Source organism: Drosophila obscura, unplaced genomic scaffold (assembly GCF_018151105.1).
Source record: "Drosophila obscura isolate BZ-5 IFL unplaced genomic scaffold, ASM1815110v1 contig_192, whole genome shotgun sequence".
Taxonomy (NCBI): Eukaryota; Metazoa; Arthropoda; class Insecta; order Diptera; family Drosophilidae; genus Drosophila; species Drosophila obscura.
Genome location: NW_024542781.1, coordinates 3,046,143 through 3,071,784, shown reverse-complemented (window position 1 = coordinate 3,071,784; position 25,642 = coordinate 3,046,143). Strand labels below are relative to the sequence as shown.

General features: G+C 46.2%; 3 protein-coding genes across 5 annotated transcripts; 2 read left to right on the top strand and 1 right to left on the bottom strand.

Moving 5' to 3' along the window:
* Positions 1-4,098: 4,098 nt before the first annotated feature.
* Positions 4,099-11,041, top strand: LOC111065550 (protein abnormal spindle). The gene is made up of 6 exons (XM_022353774.2): positions 4,099-4,504; positions 4,571-4,747; positions 4,832-5,044; positions 5,128-10,030; positions 10,096-10,397; positions 10,460-11,041. The coding sequence occupies exons 1-6, from the start codon at positions 4,490-4,492 to the stop codon at positions 10,736-10,738; spliced, it is 5,889 nt and encodes a 1,962-aa protein (XP_022209466.2). The 5' UTR covers positions 4,099-4,489; the 3' UTR covers positions 10,739-11,041.
* Positions 11,042-11,053: 12 nt separating this feature from the next.
* On the bottom strand, positions 11,054-16,185 carry LOC111065551 (allatostatin-A). Of its 3 annotated transcripts, none has more exons than XM_022353776.2 (3): positions 15,956-16,185; positions 11,960-12,391; positions 11,054-11,913 (listed from the first exon to the last, which is right to left on the bottom strand). In XM_022353776.2, the coding sequence occupies exons 1-3, from the start codon at positions 16,176-16,178 to the stop codon at positions 11,828-11,830; spliced, it is 741 nt and encodes a 246-aa protein (XP_022209468.2). In that variant the 5' UTR covers positions 16,179-16,185; the 3' UTR covers positions 11,054-11,827. The 3 variants fall into 3 exon arrangements, with proteins under 3 accessions (XP_022209468.2, XP_022209469.2, XP_022209470.2); XM_022353777.2 differs by having other exon boundaries at positions 11,960-12,388; XM_022353778.2 differs by having other exon boundaries at positions 11,054-11,898; positions 15,956-16,184.
* Positions 16,186-21,158: 4,973 nt separating this feature from the next.
* On the top strand, positions 21,159-21,830 carry LOC111065674. The gene has a single exon (XM_022353979.2). The coding sequence runs from the start codon at positions 21,483-21,485 to the stop codon at positions 21,738-21,740; it is 258 nt and encodes an 85-aa protein (XP_022209671.1). The 5' UTR covers positions 21,159-21,482; the 3' UTR covers positions 21,741-21,830.
* The last annotated feature ends 3,812 nt before the right edge of the window (positions 21,831-25,642 follow it).

The window sequence follows — 25,642 nt, the reverse complement described above, 5'->3', positions numbered from 1 at the left end:
CGTCGAGTCGAGCGACAGAACACACCAAGAAAATATGAAGTCTTACGACGGGAATAGGTCCAGGGCCGGATTAGCAGTTGCCTAGGGCCCTCCTAGAAATAAACGAAAAATTTTGTTGAAAAAACAAAACTCCAAATAATGAATAAAAAATATAATAGCCACTGAGAAAAATACAAAATAAAGGAGGGCCCCAGATTGATGGTTGCCCAGGGCCCGGTTGAGGGTTGATCCGGCCCTGAATAGGTCGCTACATCACATCAGCCCTCAAAACAAAACGAAAAATCAATTCAAGCGGCCAACAATTGTAGAGCCCACTTACAAGCACAGTATGTGTGAATACATGGCACACACACATTTACGTAACCTGGAAACGAAACTCAAAACGGTTTCGGAAAATAAGAATTGATACAAAATTTTGTCGTGTCTGTTTACACACATACATTTGCAATTCTCAGCTTGCCTTCGCTTCCCGACATGAGTCATACATGCCGAACGGCCCAGCTCCCGACCCAAATGGCCTGGCTCCCGACCCGAGTGTCTCAGCCTCACAGAGCCGAAGCGCCTGGGAGCTGGGACAAACACTCGGCTGCGCCCCTTTCGTTGTATGAACTGGCACATCTCCATATATACTGTATGGTTAGTGCTTCGGGCCATGATGCAATTATATATTTACATTTTTACATTTTTTTGCTACATCTGTTATCTACAATTTATATTTTACATCTAACATGTAGATTATAAATGTACCATTCATATTCTACATCTCCTCCGCTAGGGGTTGTTCGCGCACTGAACGAGGCAGAGTGTGCGAGCGAGAAAGAGAATGAGTATCGTATCTCTGGCAGGGGGAGGCAGAGGAAGCAACAGAAAATTAGTTTCTTCATTTTGGCTATAATTTTGATCCGATCTGATTCAGGTTCGGCAGTCTGGTAGATATGGGTATTCTCTACGATACTGCGTTTTATCGTATCTTTAAAAATATGGCTGCCACAGATTTTCGTCCTTTGTGGTGGCGGAAGGGGGCGGGGCGAAATTTTGAAATACACTTGTAGCAGTGTGATGTCACATGAGTCTGGAAACCAAATTTGGTTACCCTAAATCTTATAGTCTCTGAGATCCAGGCGCTCAACAAGACGGACGGACAGACAGACATGTCTATATCGACTCCGGCTATTGATGCTGATCAAGAATATATATACTTTATGGGGTCGGAAACGTTTCCTTCTCTGCGTTACACACATCCACTTTTATCACAAATCTAATATACCCCTTAACTCTTTTTTGAGTACGGGTATAAAAATTCCACTCATACCTTTCATGCAGCTCGTTGCTCCATCGACGACAGCGCTTTCTTCGACGAACACCTAGAATACTGTGGGTGGAGACAAATTTAAAGCTATAGGGCCGGGAAACATGTTATCACGGATCGGTGGTGAAGATGAGGGCAAGCAATAACGGAATAGCACAAAAAAACACTAATCACACTTAATTATTCAACTGTTTTTTTCTTTTCACCCCTCTTACAGTATGCTTAACTTTACTGCCTCCTCATTTCTCCTCTCCAAATCTTCCTCTTCTTCCTTATGCGGGTTGGGAATAAGACAATAAATAACTGATCTTTCTTCCGCCGCCTGAAACTTTTGTTCGGCAGAGATCTACACTCGGATTCCGCCTTCTCTTCTCCTACCGACGAAGGGGTGTTGGGGACGGGAATTATACACCCAAGCACACTCAGAACTATTCTGCTAGATGCACTCGACGGTAGGTATGCCGACTTAACGCAGTTCTTGGTGGAGTTTTTATTAAGCGCCAAGACTAAGAAAAAAAGATTTTTTTGACTTTTTCCTCAGCATTGCTTTCGGACTCAGCGCTATTTGAGTTCTGACGGCCAACACAGCCTTTACCCTTTTCCAACTCGGCACAATCACAATTAGAATAGAAAAATGGAATAATCAAAACTGAGAAGCCAATTTTCGCACTATCGTTGAACTTGTTAGCGCATTTCTTCTTCGTCTTGAGCACTAGATGGCGCCACCCCAACTAACATATATTCCTACTATAAGCACTACAAATGCGGGCAGCTCCCGGCTAGGGACCCCCCTTTCTGGCCCGATCGCAGTCTACGACGCCTTCTGTCGGTCGGAGTTTTGACCTGAACATAATGGCTTCTTTGGCGGCTTCTTCTTCTCGGGTGGCATGGAACGCCTTGGTGGCCTCGATCCAGGCCTTCGTTGACCTGATGGCGCTGGGGGCCGTCGCTGGCTCCGTCCGGGGCAGCGAAAGTGTCAATTGCCAGCTGCGGGCAAGGTTCCCTTATTCGGGGCTGGTGGCTGCTTTCGGCGGATTTTTGCCTTTGTGACACGGAGGGCCGGGCCTTCCCGAAGCGTCCATCATGCAAGACCTCTAGTGGGCTCGGGGCTCTGCGTTTGATGCTCCCGTAGCGGGTCGTCGCTTCTGATCCCGCTGTCGCAGGCGCTTCAGCTCACTCTGGAGAATCTCGTTCTCACGTCTTAGGAGCTGGAGCTCCCCGAGAGGTTCGTCGGGGCGTCCTCCCTGGATGGCTGCCACAGTTCCGTCGCCGGCGATGGCGAGCCGTCGTAGAGCCACCCGTGAGGTGGATGGGCCTTCGGCGAGCTCTTGTAGCAGGTGCATGGCCCCGTGGAACGGGACGCCCCCTGGATCGGCATTCTGTGTGAGGTGCTCCCCTGTGAAGGCGTGGAGTGGTGTTGGCCCGTGGTGAGCCGGGCGTTGTGGCTCTATTGGCTGAGGCGTTGGGTGCCGTGTCTATATATACCCTACCTATATCCTGCCGATAGGTGCGATTTACATTTGTTATTATTCCCATAAGGGGAGTTATCCGTAGCTTACTGTGGCATTGCCGCGGACGTTCCTTTCGGAGCAAGGACGTTAGGGCACCGCGAGGAAGGTGGCTCCTCCGATTGCAGAAGTTTCTGAAGGAGCGGCTCGTAAACTGGGTGCCGTTGTCGAATACAAACTTTCTGCGCGTTCCGAAGTGGCTAAGGATGCGTGCTCGGAATGCCGTTATGGGTACTAGCTCCACCCACAGCGGCAGCCGACGACTGTATGTGCGCACACGTATTCTAAAGCATTATAGATCTGCCTGCATGCATACGGTTTTTTACAGCGCTGTCGAAATATACCCTTCACTTAAGAATTTTTGTATGGTGGTATGACACGTTTTATAGACGCTTGCCGCCCAATACAAAAAAATCGTATATTGTTTGGAAATATTTTATGTGCAGTTTGTTTTTAAAATATAGAATTTATGAATATAATTACATAAAATATTTCAAACATGACTTCATACACCAGCAATTGTGCTTAGGGTATTCAGCGGGCGTCGTGCCAAGAAAATTTTCATCAAGCCCGAATGTGTGCTTGTGTAAGTATGTACGTGTGCACAGCAAACGACTGACTATGACTTTCTGGAGATCACCGAGGAGGGCTACTCCATGAACACCATCCACGGGCGCTTCTGTGGCAAGCACAAGCCACGCCACCCATTATAGCCAGCGACCATCTACCGCGAACACACATTTTGCCCCCAAGCAGACTTATGTGAACAGATTGAGGATTGCCGGGGGTGGATTTATGTGTTTTTTTGTTGATATTTTTAAATAAATTATAAATAATTTTAATTGAACCATTCTTCTGGCACTGTAGCGTATTTATTTATGTCTATATTCAAATTTGAAATGCGCGCTCTGCCATTCGGAGGAAGCGCTTACATGTACAATACCACAAATTTACGTGGCGCCAGTGCGGCCACATCTTGGACTATGAAATAAATATGATTTAATATGGAAAAAAAAATGATCATGGAACTTTAATTCAAAAGCTCAATTCAAAGCTTTCGTACTAGATATTAAAATGAAAAAAAACTTAGTTTAATTTGCATCAATAACAATTTTTGTTTAAGAAAAAAAATTCAATATGTTCTTCACAATTTTGAAATGTATGAAATGTGTAGTTGCCATGTAAAAATACTTCATTATTATTCGCCTTCTTTGTTTATACTCTTATTTTATAAACAATACAAGAAAAAAGAGTCTTTTAAATTATCCAGATTGTAGAAAATTGATTTTTCTATTGGACAAAACTACATGTTCAGTTCTGAGAGTCCTACCTAGCTTGAAATATTAATTCGAATATCAATATTGAGGAATATAATTTTCATCGGTATATTTACGGTATTTTTTAACATAAGAAGGTATATTTCGGTATATTTATGAGGGTCAGTCACATTGTTTGGATGACAACCCTAGCCGATTGTTTTCAAAATGGCAACGGCGGCGTCCGCGCTAATTTTATTTCGAGCGTAGATTTTGATACTAATTGTTGTTCAGCCGCGTTTTGTTAATCGTGTTAAGTGTTGCTGTGTTCATGGCACGTCCCTGTTAATTAAGTTTTGCGTTTTTGTTCATCGTTGTTAGCTGCTAGTGTTATTTTTGGTGTGCCGGCATTCGCGATGAGCGCCTTCGAGGTAAGTGGCCCGTGCGATCCAACAAAGAATTGCATTTCTACATTTGAGGATGCATGTATTTTGCAGGTCACAGTGACGCCGTCGCGGCAGAAGCATAAGAAGCCCATCGAAGGTCGCGAGCCGGCCGTGGTGGTCATGGCTCCGTTTTCGGCCAAGGCGATTGTGCAGTTTGAGGACGTGCCCGTAACCAAAACAGCCAGGCGCTTCGTGCGCGTCATCAACCCCAGCGACGAAGACATTGAGGTTAGTTGGTCGCCGATATAGATCAGTCGGCGGCTGCCTGGCAACATGTATTTGATCAATGCTAAGCACCCTTGCGGCTTCTAGGTCAAAGTAACGAAGGGCATCAAGGAGGAGCACAACTTGACTGTCGAATGGATGGAGCACGTAATTCCCGCTCGCGACGAGGTCTCCATGGAGCTAGTCTGGAGCCCCGAAATGGAGGTGGCCTGCAAGGAGACGCTGCATCTGCTTGACAATAGAAATTTTCGAAAGGACGTCATGATCATACTCAAGTCCAAGAGCAACCAGCCGGTCAAGGTAAGTAAGCCCTTTAAGACTCACACCAATCCCGCAACTCACCCTTCTGCTTCTCCCATTATGTATGTCTCGCCTACCTGAAGAACCCGCGCAAATTTCCAACCGTAGGCAAGACGCTGCATCTGAAATCGCCGACGGGCGGGTCAAAGAAAACAAAAAGTGCGGCAGCAGCTGCTGTGCAGCAGAAGAAGCGTCTGTCCGCCGCAGCGGCTCCGTCCAAGCAGCCCTGGCGTTCTTGCAGCGGCTCACGGACTGTTCGGCCATCCTCAGCGGCCCCTCATGCCCCGCTGACGGATAAGAATGTTTACAAGCTCTCGCAGGAATCTGCTTATATCTCACCACAGCCACGCACGTGCAAGGAGAACGTTAGTCCAATGACTCCTGCAAATTTGTTCAACATAATAGACACATTTAAGTTCACGCCGCTCACTGAAACGCGCGGCACTAGCGCTGGAATTCTGCCAGAGAATCTGGCTGCCTGGCCGACACCTAACCTAGTCACAGATGGCATACCGACCGTGGGCGATTTGCGACCCCGTCGCCTCATCCCTGACGAGTTTGAAGAGCCACCTCCCACGAACAAAACATTTGATGTGAAGCATTCAGAGACCATAAACATGTCGGTGGACACGTTGGACTGCTCGCGCTCCGAAGTGCTGCTGCAAACGCCCACTGCTCAGAATAAAACCACAACCATTGTCCATGCAACCCACCCCAGGGCCCTGGAATGCATACGCGAGGAGGAGGCATCCAGCCCACCGAAGGCGTCAGCCAAGGGCCCCGTTAAAGATTTGAAGAGGGATATCAAACTAGTTGGTTCACCACTGCGAAAATATTCAGAGTCCATGAAGGATCTGTCGCTGCTGTCGCCGCAAACAAAGCTTGCTATTCAAGGCTCGATGCCGAATCTCAATGAAATGCAGATACGTTCGATCGAACAGAATCGGTACTTCCAGGAGCAGCAGACTCCGCTAATGAGTACCAAGCAGCTGGACGGCACGTTGCTGGACAGCTCCATTTGCAGCGAAATGAGCATGATGTGCCCGCAAGACTTTCTCTTCAATCACAACGAGATCCTGGCCCAGTCCAGTCGATTCAATCTCCATGAAGTGGGCCGCAAATCGCACAAGTGCAGCCCTGTGAAGGAGAAAAAGACTGCTATTTCTCAGAAGCGTCGCTCCCATGAGCTAAGCTTCTCGGACTCGCCCAGCAACGAGTCCCTCTATCGCCACGAGTCCACAATGGCCATCTCACCGCCCAAGAAACAGCGCGTTGACGACATCTCCCTGCTCCGAAGTGCAGCTCCAGCCAATGCCTCCGCCAGAAGTGGCAGCACGTGGACGCACACACAGCCCAAGAAGTTTAAGCTGGCCCAAACGATGTCGCTGATGAAGAAGCCTAACACACCAGGGCGTAAGGTTAAGGAAGCAGCTCCCGTTAAGCTCTACGACTCTGAGCTCTACATGCAGACCTACATCAATCCGGATCCGTTTGCAGCTACAACCACGGCAGATCCCTTTCTGGCCTGCACCATGTACCTGGATGAGCAGGCGGTGGAGCGTCATCAGGCGGACTTTAAGAAGTGGCTGAACGCCTTGGTGACCATACCCGCTGATCTGGATGCCGACTCGAACAGCAAAATCGATGTGGGCAAGCTATTCAATGAGGTGCGCAACAAGGAGCTGGTAATGGCGCCCACTAAGGAGGAGCAGTCCATGAACTATCTGACCACGTTCCGCCTGGAAACGCTGCGTCGGGCAGCTGTGGAGCTATTCTTCAGCGAGCAAATGCGTCTGCCCTGCTCCAAGGTGGCCGTCTATGTCAATAAGCAAGCTTTGCGTATCCGCAGCGATCGCAATCTGCACCTGGACGTGGTCATGCAGAGGACCATCCTGGAGCTGCTGCTCTGCTTCAATCCCCTATGGCTGAGACTGGGTCTGGAGGTGGTGTTTGGCGAAAAGATTCAGATGCACTCCAACAGAGATATTGTGGGCTTGAGCCACTTCATCCTCAATCGATTGTTCAGGAACAAGTTCGAGGAGCAGAAGTACAGCAAGGCCTTCACCCTCACCGATGAGTACGCGGAGACCATCAAGAAGCACACGCTGCAAAAGATTCTGTTCCTGCTGCTCTTTCTGGACCAGGCCAAGCAGAAGCGCATCGTCAAGCACAATCCCTGCCTCTTTGTTAAGAAGTCCCCCCACAAAGAGACGAAGGACATATTGCTGCGCTTCTCCTCGGAGCTGCTGGCCAACGTTGGGGACATCTCGCGCGAGTTGCGCCGCCTGGGCTATGTGCTCCAGCACAAGCAGAGCTTTCTCGACGAGTTCGACTATGCCTTCAACAATCTGGCTATAGACCTGCGAGACGGCGTCCGGTTGACCCGCGTCATGGAGGTCATCCTGCTGCGCGACGACCTCACCCGTCAATTGAGAGTGCCTGCCATATCGCGGCTCCAGCGAGTCTTTAATGTGAAATTGGCTCTGAACGCTCTGAATGCAGCAGACTTCCAGCTGGGCGGTGACATCTCCGCCCCGGATATCGTGGACGGTCATCGCGAGAAGACGCTTTCGCTGCTCTGGCAGATCATCTACAAGTTCCGTTCGCCCAAGTTCCATGCGGCTGCCAAGGTACTCCAGAAATGGTGGCGTCATCGTTGGCTGCGCGTTGTCATCCAGCGTCGCATACGCCACAAGGAGTTGATGCGGCGCCATCGGGCAGCCACTGTCATACAGGCCACCTTCCGCGGTCACCAGATGCGGAAGTACGCCAAGCTCTACAAGGAGGAGCGCCTTCAAGCCACCATCATCCTGCAGAAGTACACGCGTCGCTTTCTGGCCCAGAAGCAGCTCTATCAGAGCTACCACAGCATAATCCTCATCCAGCGATGGTGGCGGGCCCAAGTGCTAGGCCGGCAGTGTCGCCAGCGGTTCCTGGAGGTGCGTCAGTCCGCGATTTTCTTGCAGCGCATTTGGCGGCGGCGTCTATTTGCCAAGAAACTTCTCGTGGCTGCCGCCACAGCTCGTCTTCAACGCTCGCAAAAGCAACAAGCTGCCGCCAGCCATATTCAGATGATGTGGCGCAGTCATTGTTTGGCCAGGAGCCAGCGGCAGGAGTACCTGCGCCAGCGGCAGCTCGTTATCTTTGTGCAGCGTCGAATGAAAGGAAAATGGATAATGCTAAAGCAGCGCCAGGAGTTCCTAGAGCTAAAGAAATCCACCAAAATCGTACAGCAGCGCTGGCGTGCCATGGTCCTGATGAGGAAGGAACGAGCCCACTTCCAGCAACTTCGTATTTGTGCTCTTAAGCTGCAGACACACAGGAGGGCCACGCTTCAGATGAGACAAGTCCGTGACAGCTTCCAGGCCACCAGGAAAAGTGTCATTGTCATCCAGGCACGCATGCGTGCCACTTGGGAGATGCGTAAGCAGAGAGAAGTCTACCGGAGACAGTGCATGGCTGCTGTTACTATACAACAACAATTTCGCTTGCGTCTGGATATGATCAAGGATCGAAATTCGTTTTTGGCGACCCGCCGCAGCATCATTAATGTCCAACAACGCTGGCGCGCCACTTTGCAGATGCACCAAGAGCGTGGCAAGTACTTGCAGCTCAAAGCGTGCACCCGTTTCGTCCAAAGTAAATTCCGAGCGAAGCGCCTAATGCTGATCGAAAGTCAGAAATACCACCGACTGAAGAAAGCTGTCTTGGTGGTTCAACAGCGTCGCAGAGCTGTGGTTAAGATGCGGGAGCAGCGCCAGTATTTCCTTCGATTGCGTGAGGTTACCATCAACATGCAGAGACGATTCCATGCCCATAAGGCCATGCGATTCATGCGGGCCAAATACCGAGGCACCCAGGCTGCCGTGAGCTGCCTGCAGATGCACTGGCGGGCGCATCTCTTGAGAAAGCGAGAGCGAAGCGGTTTTCTTGCACTGCGTCAGGCAGCCATCACACTGCAGCGCCGCTACAGAGCCCGCTTAGCCATGATTAGGCAAAGGAATGGCTACCGGCAGCTCAGGAATGCAGCAATCGTTATTCAGCGGCGCTATCGAGCCAAGGGGCAAATGGAGAAGCAGCTCTCACTGTACCACAAGAATCGGGCTGCCATAATCAAGGCCCAGCAACGTTATCGCGGTAAAATCGAGATGAGGCTGCAGCGTTCCCACTACCAAAAGCAACGCCAAGCGGTCATCCGTCTTCAAAAGTGGTGGCGCAGTCTCAAAGAGATGATTCAACTACGCCAGGGCTACCGAAGAATGCGCGCCGGCTCGATGAGCATTCAGCGCAAGTGGCGGGCGACCGTAGCGGCCCGTCGCCAGCGGGAGATCTTCTTAAAGACCATCCTGAAGGTTCGTCTCGTGCAGCAATTTATCCGAGCCACCCTGCTGATGCGAAAGGAGCGCGAAACGTACCGGAAGCAGCGTGAGGCAGCTTTGGTTCTACAGCGTCGCTTCCGTGCCCGTCAGTCCATGCATAAAGTCCGCGTGGAGTTTCAGCTTCTACAGTCGATTACCATTCGCCTGCAGCGCAAGTTCAGAGCCACACGCATCATGCACGAAGTGCGCCATGAGTTTGTCCAGCTACGTGAGATTACCATACATCTGCAGCAGAAGTTCCGCGGCAAGCAGCTGATGATAAAGCAACGCGAGCGTTTCCTACTGCTGCGCCGTTCCATTTTCAATTTCCAGACCCATTCGCGTGGCTACTTGGCCCGCAAGCGCTTCCAGGCTCTGATGACCCCAGAGATGAAGCATCTTATCCGCCAAAAGCGGGCGGCCAAGGTAATACAGCGCTACTGGCGCGGCTATCAAACGCGTCGTCAGCAGCGCCATCAGGGACTGTTGGCCCTGCGAACGCGAATTGTGCAGCTGCGGCGTGAGGCGAAGGCCACCAACTCGGTGCGCACCAAGGTGCAGGAGGCAGTTGGATTCCTGCGCGGTCGCTTCATTGCCAGCGATGCCTTGGCTGTGCTAAATCGATTGGGTGAGTACCTCTAATTGTGTTCCAATGGACCAAACTAATCCACCCGCCTGCCATACGCCCTACAGATCGTCTGTCGCGCACTGTGCCACATCTGCTCATGTGGTGCTCGGAGTTCATGTCGACATTTTGCTATGGCATCATGGCCCAAGCCATACGCTCGGAGGTGGACAAGCAGCTGATCGAACGCTGCAGTCGCATCATTCTCAATCTGGCTCGCTACAACAGCACCACGGTCAACACATTCCAGGAGGGCGGCCTGGTGACCATTGCCCAGATGCTGTTGCGCTGGTGCGACAAGGACAGCGAGATATTCAACACCCTCTGCACACTCATCTGGGTGTTTGCCCACTGTCCCAAGAAGCGAAGGGTTAGTTGTCCCCCTATAATTGCCAATTTGTTGCACTCAAATCAGAATCTTTTACTCTGCAGATCATTCACGACTACATGTCCAACACGGAGGCCATTTACATGGTGCGCGAGACGAATAAGCTCGTGGCCCGCAAAGAGAAGATGAAGCAGAATGCCCGGAAGCATCCACCCATCACCAGCGTACGCCATCCATCGCAACAGTTGCCAATATTCTCGCCCCGCGCTCTGCCCAGCCTGGAGCCGGACTTTGGCATCATACGCAACAGTCCGTACACTTTCATATCGTCCGTGTTTGCCTTCGATACAATTCTAAGCAAGCTGAATATTGAAATATTCTAGGTTTAGTTCCAACCCTAAGCTAAATGTTAAATGTTTGAAACGTTTTCTGTTTTTTAGTCACTTAACTGTTAATTAAAATTTGTAACTCTGTCGAGTGTTTGCCCAACCTGAACATAAGTGTAGGATAAGTTATTTTAAGAGAGACATTACTTTGTATTGTATATTATATCTGGAATAGCTACGTATGGAAAGAGTCAACGAAGATTGTAACTAATGTATTTACGAGCTAAGCTTAGGTTTATTGTTTTTTATTGAGCCCAGAAGCAGAACGAATGTAAGAAATAAATTTGAGAAATGAAAGTAGCGGGGACTGCGTGTTTTGCTTGCACCACGCTGCTGTGCTGTTTATTTAGGAATAGATGCATGTATGCACAAAGCATTTACATATATGGTACGTATGTGCATATATAGTATAGTTAAATTAATAATCACTTTGATACATCCAATATTAGTTTGCTATTTGTGTGTATATTCCCAATATTCAAGTTTGTCCGTCTATGCGCCTCTATTTCGGTTGCAACTAATGCCACTCGTCGACTCGAGGGATTGCCCCAAGTATAAAGCTGTGTGTGTATAGTATTAGCTAATGCCCCATTAAAATGTGTACTCTAATTGGATTGAATCTGCATATATATATATATATATATGTATATGTATATTTTGTATATATATTCGTATAACATTCTATGTATTTCTTCCTTGATAATTGCACACGCCAGAGTTTCATTCCCATCTCATTCTTTGACCTATCTCTTCCTCTCTTTTAATTTATTTTTTTGGGTTTTTTATGCAATTTTATATTGCCTTTTAAACTAGTTAGTTGCCGCCGTTGAACGTCTGGAGTTAATAACTAATGTGGAAATCATAGTGTTTATCGGTATGCTTTATTTTAGATATTTTGTGGGACGAAGGGCGTGCAGTTTGATTCAAAGACATTTAGATTAGTTCTTGGAGAGGTTTTACAGTACAAGAGTCCTAGAGCCTTTTGCAAATACTTGAATTGATAGTTAAGTAGGTTTTTATCTCAATTGGCACACGGCTGGATCTGGTTGAGTGTGCCATTTGAGGTGTCCTCCTCCGCGGTTGGACTTAACGCCGCCCGAGACCAAAGTTGAAGGGCTGCGGGCGCGTCGTTCGCTTGTTCTGTCTGCCAGGTCGGACTGCAAGGCGGAGAGCTAACCAATTAAGGGTCATATTTGATCTGGGGAAGGATTCACTTACCTCCACGCTCCACTGCCATATAGTTCGCTGGCGGCACTCGGTAGTCAATCTCGTTGTCCTGATCGTAGTCGTAGTCGCTGCGCTTTCCCAGGCCGAAGGAGTACGGACGCGACCTCTTGCCCAGCCCAAAGTTATAGACCGGCAGCCGCTTCATGCCCGGTCCGCCGTTGTTGTACATATAGGCGCGACGGCCCAATCCAAAGGCATATCGTTCTACCCGCTTGTCAATGTCTCCGCCATTATCGGCCATCTCGTCGGCGCCGAGCAGGCCGTCGGCATCGCCCTCGCCAGAGACTGGATTGCGTTGGTCCTGGCCTATGACCGGCGAACAGGCAATATAGCCGACGCAGCACAGGGCCAACAGCAAAAGATGGGCATTAAGAGTGTTCATTGTGATGCTGGGGGCACGGAGCACTAGCACACGTCTGACTGCTGAAAAGGGGAGACAAAGTGAGCAAACAACGAATAGAATTTTAAGCATTATTTCCCCTCCGCCGTTGTACTGTCAGAAAATGTTGCGGCTGACAAAGGACAGGGCATATGGCAGGTTCGTTATTCGCTTACAAATACTTATGCAAAACGAAGAATCGACCAGGAATTCCGCACATATACCCACACAGAGAATATATGTCAACGGCAACAAATGTCGCCGCGTTGACAGGAAACAGCAACACCAAAAAACAGTCGAAACCCATGAAAAAAATTGCCTGGAGAACGCTCAAAAATGTAGCCAAAACTTTATCCATCTCTCTGTAGGTCTGTGTCTGCCTGTACCGGTCATGCGGAAGGTCTTTGGCCACCTGAACTGCAACAGACAAGTTTTCTGCTGGCCTTGCAGGCCACTCAACCACCCAAGCGCTTCCCTCGTAAAAGTTAAATTTGATCCGTGAAACGAAAGTCCGTCGTCCCCCGTTCGCCCCTTTCTACTGAGGCTGTCCTTCAACGTTTGCTGAGTAGCTTAATTCCTGCCACAATTAGCTGCTACAATTACCCAAAAATTTAAGCCTAGCTGCGACAGTCGTTGAAGTGTGTACCTTTAGTTGGCTTAAAACTGCTTCACTGTATTCCATTAGCGGAATGGCTGTCAGTCTCCGTCGGAGGGCCATCAACATTTGTGGTGCTGTCAATACGAGCATACTTTCACTCGCATCTTGCACTGTCAGGGCCCATCAATGGAAAGTGCACACTAGAAGACAACACAACTGAAAGATGTGCTCTCATTCAGAACGGATTCGCTATTTGCATTGCTTTGCCTGCACTTCCGCCCGGACAAAAGTCACGTACAAGCCGCGCAGAAGTGTTGCCAAAGTCCCTATCATCTCCAACTGGCTCCAATCGCTGCTTGTTGTTTGGTTAGGCAAATGAAGTTGGCTGCCGCCTAGGACACGACTATTTTCCATTGAGCCAAGGGCTGGAATCACTTTCCACAGCTTCTGTTGCTACTCCTTGCTGGCTGAATTGACTTAATGCCAATGAGGCTTAGTTTTCAATGCCAATTGATGGCTCGCTGTCGCACATAATGATGTGCAAACAAGGGGCTGCAATTAATTGAAGCCTACGTAAAGGGGCTCTGTATCTTATTCTCCCCATCTATGTAAATGTGGTGCACACTCAACGTCGCGTCGGTTGTCATAAATTTGTAGAATGCATGTGCAACAGCTAGAGCTGGAACTACAAATCATGCAACAGGTTCAACACTATCCACCACAGACGAAGCCAAGGCCAAAAGCGACAGCCACATCTGCTCCGATGCGAACCCCAGACCCGCAACCTCCGTGTTTGATTTACAATAGCACTGGCACTGGCACTGGCATGGCAGAGCAGGCAGCGGCAGCTGTGCATTTTCCACGCAGGACAATAAAAGCAATGGCTATGGCCAGAGCGACCAACAACAGCCACGAGATAATAGGCGGAAAATCGTCACATTTGTTAGACTTTATCAACCGCAGCACGGCGACGACAGTGACAATGATGTCGTACTGAGTTTTGCAAAACCAATCGTAAATCTGTGGAGAGAAAACAACTTCTGTTAAATGTGTCAACACCTTTCACTATTATTTCCCTGTCTGCCATAAAATCTTGTTTGTTCACGCGTCTGCCCTTGGACCCAAATGAGATTCCAAGATTATCTGTTTATGAATTTACGCTTTCAGCAATAACTCTTTTGGGTATTGCCCGTGCCTTGGGCCCTGGCCATAGCTGCGGGACGAGCTTTTTCTCATATCCGCAGCGGCGATTAGTTTTGACCGCCACACAAACTGCAACGGAAATTCAAAGGACCAGCCAAGGCGATGCCTTGCCCTGGCATAATTAGGTTTGAAAACTTTCCCGTCTATAGGGGAGATTAGAGGCGAGATGTCTTAGCGGAAGGCACAGCAGAAAACAAAAGCCAAAGGATATAAGCAAATTTGCTGCCACAGTACAAAGCAATTTCGGCTGATGTGGCAAATTACGACAGACACAGAGGAGATCCTTCATTCCCTTCAGCGAGCCGCAGGTGGAGCTTACGAGATGGAAAAAAATTAGCTGTGTGCAATTGAAACGTTGCCAATTTGTGCATGTATACATTTTTAAATTCAAAGTCCCGCCAAGGGGCAGCTCCTGCTCCCCTTTGAGCCTCCTAATTAAGTTACGCTCAGGTAATGAAGTGGCTAACTTCTTTGCATCAATTTATGGCGGTTAGGCGAGCGAACAAGCGGCTAATAAAATAGCTGGTACCTCAGCTATTGCGGTTTCTATTCAGGCTTCTAACGGATCCTTAACCCAACCACTTCCTTGTTTTTCTTTAATTTCACAATGTGTCCCCATTGTATATGTATCTATTTTGCAAGAAATATGGGCTCTGCCCCTTGGGCACACATCATCTCCAGCCCATGCCAAAACTTGCCCTCACATCAATCAACAATTGTCTCTTGATTTGTTTATTTAATATTTTAGCCATGGCTTTTGGGTTTTTTCTATCTTCTTTTCGTGTGTGTGGTGTGTGGGTGGTGTGTGTGTGGGATTTCTATTTCTTCTTGACTCCCTGCTTTGTTTTCTCCTCTGCATTGGGTGTGCTGTTATTTATTTAATTACAGTTTGATTGAGGCTTGTCTTTTGTCTTGTTTCGATTTGTGTTTCTACCGCTTTCGCCTGTCCTGACTCTAATGTTTTTGCTGTTTATTCTCGGCCCATATGTCAATTGTTGCCTCCAGCTTTGTATATAATCAAATTTGGTTTGGGTCTTGGTGCCAAGCGATTGAAATTGAGCCGAATTGAATTTGAGGCTTTTTCTTGGATCTCTGGCGGATACAAATTGCATTTCATTTCTCTTGCATACTTTTTGGGGCCACATTATGGTTTGGGCTTTCGGGGTCCTTTCAAATACGTCAAGGAACTCGTTCGAGCAACAATGCCATTTTAAGAGACGTGCCGTTGTAAATACATAGTATTTTTATCTAAAATGTGCTTTCCATTAATCTCGATCGAATTTCCAGAAATGTTCTTAAACGCGCTAAGCCAAAATTGATTTATTGTTTGTAGAAATGTTTAGGTTGAAATATAATACTTTTTGTTGTGTACTCTAAACCTCAATTAGTTCAAAAAACCATTTTTGTCTGCTCCTCTTGAACAGAAATAATATTTAAATTATTGAAAATAAAAATAATCGCAGGTGTTTCCTTCTGAACATTTTTGAATTGCATTTTTTCAACTATTTTATCATTGGTGGTGTTGATTTAAGTTGATTAAATAATACTGAATACTGAGCCAAACTTAGAGTTTTGTATACAAATATATCAAAACTTTGCAAAGATGTATGCAGTCCTAAAGATGCTATCAAAGATTTGAACTGATTCAACATTATAATACTTGCCACAGTTGAAAAATGTTGTGAAAAATGTTCTTCTTGAATTGGAATCAACAATAGTCACATTTATAAATAAAGAAATTTTGTCTTCAAAATATAAAAATCAAATTAGGAAGAGTCTAGTCTTTCAATCCATAAGCACAACTTACAGTTTAATTCAATTGCCGCTGGAAAAACTCCCGAAAAGCACAAAAATCGCGTATTAACTTTTTGAAATAAGGTACGGATAACCCGAAACTTGAATGAAACACGAGATATATCAAATATGTGTTTATTCCGCGGCCAAGTATTATAATTGTTTAACTGCTGCGGCTGCTCCTTCGACTGCTGCACGTTGACAGATCGAATGTCGGTTAACTTTTGAATCCGCATCCGTTGGAACCGTGGCTCTTATATGAGCGAGACGTCGCTGCTTTCCTTCGTTTTTGCCGTTGTTGTTGTGGTGGTGGTGCGCCCTTATCAACCAAAAACACCCACACGACAAAAAAATGTAGGGGAGTTCGCCATAGCGGCTGCTACACTGCCAACGACACTGCCGATGACGACAATGTGTGGTGAATTTTGCTCTGTTTCTCAACACGAACTGAATGGCCGTGTGTTGGTGGTGGTGTCGGGTGACAGGGTCCTTGCTGGTGGCTGGCGGCTGCTGTCAGCCAGGATGTAACAAGTGGCCATTGCCGTGCTGCATTTTGGTAGAAGCCAAGAGACCGTTCTTGGCCCAGACATGCCCTAACTTATCTTTCTTCTAGGATAGTTTTATGAAATTTGAGGATGTAAGCAAGCTCCTTCAAGGACGTCACAAAGGTAGGACACAGGCGAGGACACTTTAGAACCTTCCAGAACATGCCAAAGGAGCCCGCTACAAATGAAACACAATTGACTCTCATTGCAGAAGGACAGTGCGTATGATGAATGCGGTGGTTGAGGTTCATTAGAAGGAAACATACGCCCACGGGTTATTCCATATATATGTATCTGTGATTTGCATTCCCACTGCTGCGCCCACATCCTTCAAATGTGAATCCAACTATTTCTCATTTCGAATGGAAAATTGTCAGCTGGCTAGGCGCGCATTAGTCAAATGCAGGACACTTGCCTTCCAGCGCCTTGGCCTTAGTCTCCGTCTTAGACCTGCCTTTGTGGGGCAACCGCAACCGAAGCGGATAACTCGAATGACATGCAGGCAGTCCTTTCTCTACAGTTTGCCGATATGCGCCTCCTTTGGCTGTAGCTGTAACATTTCAAAAGCGAAACGCCAAGGAATTTTATGCGGAATGCCAGCATACATTTCACAATGTCGCCATGGGGCATGGCACGCAACATTTGTCCTGCTCCGCATTCGTTATGCTCATCTGTGTTCGGTTTGGTTCTGTCCTGTCCTGCTTCCTTTGTGCATTATACAACTGTCGCCTCTTTGCCGATTCGAACGCACTTTTTCGCTAATATTTTGAATAAAGTTTTCGCATTGGTGGTACAATTGAAGGTTGTGGTATGCTTCAATGTAGAAGGATTCTTGAATAATATGAGAAGAGATTTCGGATCTATTTAGTAGACATTTCAAGAAATCTGAAAATAAAATCTCATCGGCAATGTTGATTTGAGAAGCTATCATCTAAGAAGAACTTGAACTTCTCGAAGAGTGTTTTCTGGTTCTTAATTTCTAAACATTTAATATTTATTTCTTCATTTTCTGTGACAATTTGTTCACAGCTTCCTTTTACGCTTCGTACTAAATATGCTTAGCATCATTTGAAATAAATCTGCTTACGTTATTCCCATACGTTTCAATGCTTTCCGTTCGAAGCAATTACCCACAAAGAGGGGTGGCAAAATAAGCTGGAGATGAGGAAGCCATTACCAATGGAAATCCCGCTGAGACGTTGCTAAGTTGTAAATAGTTTAATTACAAATAAAAGGAAAAATCGTTTGCTAATTGGAAAATATGGTAAAAATATTCACATTTGATGGGAGACTCTCGGCTCCTGCACATTCAGGCTAATTGCCTCTGAGGAAAATGATGGGAAAGTTGTAGGAAATGTCGCACGAGCGCAGCTTGAAACCGAAATTGCATTGAGATTTGTAGAGCAATTACAACATTCCAGGGAAATTTATATGTACGCATGCTTTTATGGCTCTCAATGGAAAATGGAGCTCAATGACGTCAGCCAGTCAAAGGTCTCTCTTATTGACAAACGGAAGATAAAGTTGGAGAGTCATTTGCATCGGGGATACACGATCCCAAATGGCCTGCACGTGGATATGACTAGAAAGCCTTATTCACCACAAGCAATCGATCATAAATCAGGCTGATAAGAATAGCTAATGACATGCTCCGACATGACATGAGGGGGAGCTGGAAACTGTAACTGAAACCCAAAACATGGCCCAAAGCGTGGCCGGGCTAATCTCGATGGGCTGACACTGGGGCGTCATCGCACCGGAACAGGTTAATAAATTTCCCAGCGGTCTAATCGGAGGCCAGCGGCTCATTTGGCCATTTTACCATTTGGCATCTGGCATGTGTGCATATGGCTCTACGGAGGATAATGGCTGGCATATGCGCCAGTTTTTGTTGGGCTCGTTGTCGTTGTAGTTGTCGTCGTCATGGTGTGACTCGATCTCGCTCTCAAGTAATTTCAATTTTTGTCCGTTTGCCAGAAGACAAGTTCAGCCATAAATCATCATCTCAAACAAAACAGACAAAACAAAGAGGAAACAAGTAGAAAAACAATAGGACACCTTGCGACGATTGGATACCCGCCAAAAATTAAAAGATTAATTAAAATATTAATTTTTGGTGCTCTAACTATCAAACAAAAATCTTTGAATAACTATCCTTAAAAATCGTTTAATGAGGATAGGAAAATGTGCAGTAATGAAATATTGTTTAAATTTCTGTAATAATGAATAAAAGTGGATGTAAAACATGGGAATATCGCCTTGATTTCAGCATTTCGGCTCAATTGTGATGGTTTTTTTTTTTTGTTTAATCGTACATATGGGTCTGCAGGTTCAGAGTTCTATAAGTAAACTAAACATTAACAGTAAATTTGATCGATTCTCGGAGTTTTACATGGTGGACAGATCCAAGTTCCGTATCGAATACCATATACCCTTGTGATCTTAAAGTACCGGGTATATATATTAAAGCTGGGCACAGTTGGCCGGGCCAAAGACAACGAGGCACCCAACCTGTTTGGCCCACACCTACTCCACACACATACATAAACACAAATAAAGACAGACGGGCAGTGCAAACTTCCCACCGAAAAAAATGCATAAGCAAAAACATAAAAAAATAAGCAAAGAAAACATTTTCATAGCTGTTGTAGTTGCTGTTGCTGCTGCTGCTGTTAGACAGACTAAAAACCACAAATAAAAAATGGAAAATCACGATTTTTATGCAGGTTTTCGGAGATTTTTCCCACAACAAGTTCTGCCGTCTGGCGTTTTTTTCCATCTCTTTTAATTGATTCTGCGCATGAGAAAAACGCAGTGCACACAGTGCACTTGAGATCCAGATGAACTTATGCGGCGTTAGATAGTGGCAGCAGCAATAACTCTTCGAACCAGCAGCAACTAAAGCTAGTGGAAGCGACTAACAGGCAGCATAAATATGCATTTATAATTAGAAGTCAAGCAGGGCGCCCAGCAAAGTTGAAAGCGGATGGAATGGAAAATTGTAAATGCAAGTAAAGCTTTTTTCGGGCAGATGCGTAGTCAAGAATGCAGCCTGAGTGGGGGGTTCGATCAGGAGAGCGTATCCCCAAGTAGACTACGGCACTGCACTTTGTTCGCATGGAAGAGACACAGAAAGTCAGAAAAGCCAAGAATGTTGCTGCTTTGGCTCTCTTCTTCCTCAGTCTCGTCTCTGCTTGCTCTCTCTCTATCTCTCTCTGTCCCTCTGCTGCTGTTGCCGCTCGGTTTCTTCTCAGTGACACACTTTCCGACAAACGCCGCGGCCCAGAAGTAGGTGAGCAGCAGGCCGAGTGTGTGTGTGTGTGTGTACTCCAATGTACGTTCTCCATTCTACGCTTCACTGCATTGAAATTTCTTTTTTCGCTTTCTTTTCGAACTCTCCAACACTTGTGCTCTCCCGGTCTCCACACCACACAAAATTTGGTTCTTTACTTTGCCACCCACTTAAAAGCGTCAAGTCGCTTTGCTTCGCTCTCCCTCTCGCTCACGCCGACCGGCGCGGCGCTGACGTCAACACCGACGTCGCCGTTATATGGGTCACACCGCTTGGAGTTCTTGGAGAAAACTGGTAGTACAGGTCTCTGGCAGAGGAAAGTGATATGGCCACTTGATCGAAAGCGAATGCGTTTGCTTCGGCGTTTGCCCCAGCTTTATGTCATTCTAGATACGTATTTATGTATGCTTTCCAGCTGATGCTATGCGATAGAAATCTTGTTAGTTCTTCCAGTTTTGGGGTCAGGTTCACACAGAGGAATGGCATTTCCGCTCCGAGTGCGTACAAAGTGCATTGCATTATGTAAAAAATGTACAAAAATACGAAAATACCAAAAAAACAGTAATGTTGTTTTGTTGTCTGCTTTGGCTCGAAAGGTGAATGAAACTTAGTGAATGCCAGCAGTGGATAGGGGAAGACGAGAGAGCGGAGGAGAGTGGAGGTGGAGAGCCAACAGGTGATCCGCTGCATTGCTTAGTGATTTTCACCTGGTCTCCGGCTCTTCCGAGCGTGCCTTTGGAATTCGCAAATTGTTATGAGCAAAACAGAGAGAGAGAGAAAAAGCACGAAACTGAAAAAAAGAAAAATAACAGCAAAACATACAAAAAAAAACCAAATCGCTGCCATACAAAGACGACGTAAAGATTACACAAGCGCAGCGTCGACGATTATACATATGTATGTACGTCGAAGAGCAACGGGAGGGGGGGCGGCACGGCATTAGAAATAACACTCTGCTGCAATCAAGAAAGCTCTCCCAACCAGCAGAGCAGCGCAGCAGCAGCAGGCGCAGCAGCAGCATTGCTGAATCTGAAGCTGAAGCTCTGGCTCCCCATTTCAAGAGCCGAGCCGAGCCCAGAGACCGAACCCCAAAACGACTCGACGGCTCATCGGAGCTGCAGAGTGTAGAGAAATTTATCATTTCACTGCAGCCAAGACAGAGACAGCGTCGCAGCCAGCAGGCCAGCAGCAAGCGATCGCAGCCAGTTTTCAGTGTAGTGTTTCTCTTGGGGGTTTGGGTCTGCTCAGCTGCTGATCGCTCTCTTTGGCGCTCTCCTCTCTGCTCATCGTGGGGCTGCCGCTGCCGCTGCGCTGCTGACGCTCGCTGGCTGACTGCCTGGCTGGGGCCTGGCCACAAAAACAACACCACAGCTTTTCGAAATTAGTTCTAGTGAGTCTGTGAAAGTGTGAGCGACTGCGACTATCGGACGACGATTTCTGTGCACGCGCGATCAATTGGCGAACCGCAGGCGGATCAACTGGTCACTCATTTCCGAGAACTGCCGCAAGAAATAAGAAGCACTCCCACACACAAGCAGCAGTAAAAAGAAGAAAAGCTGACAAATAAAAATACATAGCTGGCAGATCAAAAGAAAACGGTCCGCAGAACCGAATAAGTAGTTTGGAATTATCCATCCAGCAATCCATATCCATCCATCGGTCGGGGCTCTACCAGCCACACATCCAAGCAAACCACGTGCAATATGTCGCATCAGTGCAGCTGCGGTCGCGATCTCAACAACAACTACGTCTCCTACACGAGCGCCTACGCCAATGCGAACACGGGTCTGGACCGCGAGACGGCGGCCAGCGGCGGCGGCAAGTCCAGCGCCTCGCACCACACACAGCTGACGGCCAAGGTGATGTTCGGCACCGTGGGCGCCATCAAGGAGTTACGCGACAAGGAGCAGCAGCAGACACGGCACGCGGCAACGACGCGCGCCGGCGAGAGACGCAACTGAAAGTGAATTTGGGATGGGATCAAATGGGATGGAATGGGATCGGATCGGGTCGGTTTGGATGGTAGGAGTATAATGGATGCTGGACGCAGGCGTCGTCGGGGTTGTGTTTCGAGTGCTGTGCAGTGGGTTTTTAGGAGATTTCAGATTGCGTTGGATCCTCTCCCATCCCGTCTGGTCCCGATCCCACATCTCACACTGGATGCGGCTGCTTGGGTGATGTTAGAGGCTTCAAAGGTGTTTACGGGGGCAGAGCAATATGCGGATTTGCTGGATGAGTGTGGCCAACAATTAAGACAGACATTCCTTCTTTAAAACAAAACAAACAAAAAAACAAATACCCAAAAAAGAAAAATCTAGAAAAAATCAACTACAAAAAAAAAGGGAACTAAAAACATCACATATTTATACGATTATATCTGCCACACTGTAACTCTGTTAGTGCATCCTATTAGCTTCAACTGTCTCTCTATATCTCTCTCCATATTTACACTGTATGATGATATCCTTAAACCAGTGCATGCTACTGGTCCTTCAGTTACTAATTTCCGATATTTCATCTGAAAAAAAACAACAGAAGATTAGCCCGACTCTTTCGAGAAAGGCGAATTCAATTCGATGTAAATTGTTTATCACATATTTATATATACATACTATATAGTGCAATACTTTAGCTATACACTCACACACACCACACCAACACACACATGGCTAGCTTTAAGTTTGTTTTATTTTGTAAGCGCACAAACACACACACATACCCTTACATACAATTTACAATGTTGTTTAATTTCGTTTTTTGTTGTTCACGCGCTCTGCCAGTTTTGGGCTGCGCGTCTGGAGACTTCCAGGTGCTGCTGCAGCTCAAAATGCAAAGCACGTAGCCCCACAAGCATACACATACACTCTACACTATACACTTATAAACCATATAAATATAACTATCTATACATACATACATATATACATGCATATATCCATTAATACTTATACAACTGTTATTATTTTTAATAATCATATTGTATATGCTGGAAGAAACAAGAGAAGAGAAGCCGAAAATGAAAATGAAATACTAAAAATTATATTCCTCTTAATGGGATCATGTTTGCTCAAGTGATTTTGTACTAAAATGGAAACGAAAATAAATGAAATAAAATACAAAAAATTATACACAAATTGAAATTCAATTAAAATCAAACAAAGTGCTGTAAATGGCAAGCATTCTGAACAACGACCATGAGCTTTTGTCAGGCATTAGGAGGACCACGTACTCGTATAGAGAGCATGACAGCGCATCTACAATATATTTATTATACCAGATAATATAATATAAATAATATCTTGCATATCTAATCTTACTACTTGTAAATCTATTTATAAAGCTAATCCTAACAAGGGCCAATAAAAATCGAACTTTTAATAAAACCGTAAACCGAATAACGCTTCAAGAGATTGCCAATTTCAATTACTCCGAACAATGGCAGTGCGTGGGAGGGAGGCGTACCTTTTTCTCCCACCACTGTGGCTGCGCGTGAAAGTAAGAAAAAAGAAGAAGTGAAGAAACAGAAGAAACGGGCAAAAAACAAATTCAAATAAATTATAAATTACAATAAAGCAAAAGGGGAAAAGTAAAATATGCGAAACGAAAGCGAAGTCAAGTCAGAAGCCAAGGGGGCGCCTCGTGTATTATTTCAGCGATTCTTTTTGTGTGTTCTGGCTCCAACACTGTCCGTCTATCGGCCAAACTGTCCCTCTATCGCATTCACACTCTTTCTCTCTCTCTCTCTCTCTATCTCTCTCTCTCCGTCCCCCTCTCTTCTAATTATCAATCGCTCTGCCTATCTGGAGGGCGTCTGTCTGTGCGAGCAGAGTATACTCGTACTCGCTGGTTCGGTTCTTACGCTGGTAACACTGACCCAGTCTCAGTCTCATTCTCAGGTTTCGGTCGCCGCCGCCGTCGCTGCTGCCCAGCACTTAAGTGTCGTCAGCAGCAGCAGCAGAGTTCCATCTCATTCCCATATTGCTGCTTCCTCTCCACACGCGGTGCTCTTAAAAGCTCACGCGGGCTGGATGGATGTCGCTTTGTGGATCAAAGTCAGCGTTTTTTATGGTTCTGGTTGTTAATTATTTGTACTCTTTTTGGAGGGCGCCCTGCGCACAGTTCAATTGAAACCAATTGTCCAAGTGCGTGGCTCTTGTCAAGCAAATGTATTTATTTATTTGCTTACGTATACTTAATTTACGAGGCGCATACGTAATGCAACGCCCACCACTTGTGCATTTTCAGCCAGATGGGACGTCACTCCAATTACCAATTGAGAGGATCGCTTTGAACTGTAATTGAAATACTACATAATATGCTAATTGAAGCCATTTATGACTTTTATCTTGCTGCTGGACTATGCATATATCATTTATTCATTTACCTTTCGAATTGAATATTTTCTGCATCTGGAATCTCAGCATCATTTGAAATGATGATCCAACCTTCCAGCGTACGCTTATTCTCAAACGATTTCATTATTATTACGTGATTCAGATCTGATAACATCACGTGCAAGTCCAGTTCGAAGCAATTAAAAAATTTCGAGATTTCGAAAAATCCCATGAGCAATTGTCATTAGGCTTTGTAAAAGAGACTTTTATGTCGTAAGTTTTTATTGGACTCTCTTAGATTCTTGTGTGTTCGCTCATGTGGATTGATTTCAAAAATAAAATAAATAAATCATGAAAAATCTCTAGAAAGTTTCTGGATTTTTGTCAGGGAATTTCAAACATTATCTCGGCTGTCATCTCTATAAAGTTATCAGCTCATATATTAATTCTTTCTTATTCAAGGAAATCCCCCTTTATTATCACACATCTCTAGAAAGTTTCTGTCAGGGAATTTCAAACATTATCTCGGCTGCCATTTCTATAAAGTTATCAGCTCATACATTAATTCTTTCTTATTCAAGGAAATCCCCTTTTATTATCACACAATTTACAATGCGCTTCCCGTGTATCCCATCAGACCCACTATATCTCTGACTATCAATGTCAAGACTCTTTGCCAACCGCACTATTCCATTTCTATTTTCAGACTTTTTGAAATGCTGATGTCATGCCTTTTCTATGCATATTCTGCTTTCCGTTCAGTTCAGTACCGCTCCGTTCCGTTCGGTTCGGTTCGGTTCAGATCTCAGATCTTCAGGTCTCTTTATCCACGCTGATCTCTGGGACTGTTACTGGGACTGGGAGTGCGAGTGTTATTGTTTGTCACTTTGTTGGGTGATACATCATCTCCTTAATTTATGAGGTGCAATTTTTATGATCTGGCTGGCCCCTGCCCTTACCGCCGTATACCCTCATTGTCCGCTCCCTGGACTGAGAGTAAAAGCATACAATCCGCTGGTAACAGCACTTCTTTTTGTGTGTGTATTGGTTGATTATTTTTTATTTCTGTCTTGGCTTTTTTCACTTTTTCTTGCATGCTCTTGTGGCAAGAACTTTCTCTTCTAATTGAAAGCAGTTCGATGATGGCGGGCGATAAGCCATCGGTGGACCGGTGGTGCGGCGGAGCGGTGGCAAAGCATCCAGCTGGGCATCTTTTGATGGACCGGCTGTAGCGATGGATGGACCGTGGACATGGACGTAGATGTGGATGTGGAACTGGTTGACTCTTTGAATGTGGCATCAGCGGAGAGGATGAGTGGATGAATGGCAATCCACAATGTAGTAAGACATTTCTTATGCCCCGGCTATAATGGGAACTTTATGCAGCCGGAGGCATTTTATCTCTCTTCCTCTCTCTCTCTGCGATTTGAATACTGGACAAAAAAAGTCAGAGTTGTGGAGGGGCCGGCGATAAGCGCCAACAAGTTGAAAATAAATAATAAATATTTAAAAGTAGAAGAGTATGGATC

Bases quoted from the DNA above. Each gene is read 5' to 3' on its own strand.
- LOC111065674 (XM_022353979.2), top strand. From the start codon at position 21,483: ATGTCGCATCAGTGCAGCTGCGGTCGCGATCTCAACAACAACTACGTC.
- LOC111065550 (XM_022353774.2), top strand. The intron at 5,045-5,127 runs GTAAGTAAGCCC...GCCTACCTGAAG, and splicing joins AGAGCAACCAGCCGGTCAAG to AACCCGCGCAAATTTCCAAC. The intron at 10,031-10,095 runs GTGAGTACCTCT...TACGCCCTACAG, and splicing joins GGCTGTGCTAAATCGATTGG to ATCGTCTGTCGCGCACTGTG.
- LOC111065551 (XM_022353776.2), bottom strand. From the start codon at position 16,178: ATGCGGATTCAAAAGTTAACCGACATTCGATCTGTCAACGTGCAGCAG. The intron at 12,392-15,955 runs GTAAGTTGTGCT...TCCCCTTTTCAG, and splicing joins AGCGGCAATTGAATTAAACT to CAGTCAGACGTGTGCTAGTG. The intron at 11,914-11,959 runs GTAAGTGAATCC...TTAATTGGTTAG, and splicing joins TATGGCAGTGGAGCGTGGAG to CTCTCCGCCTTGCAGTCCGA.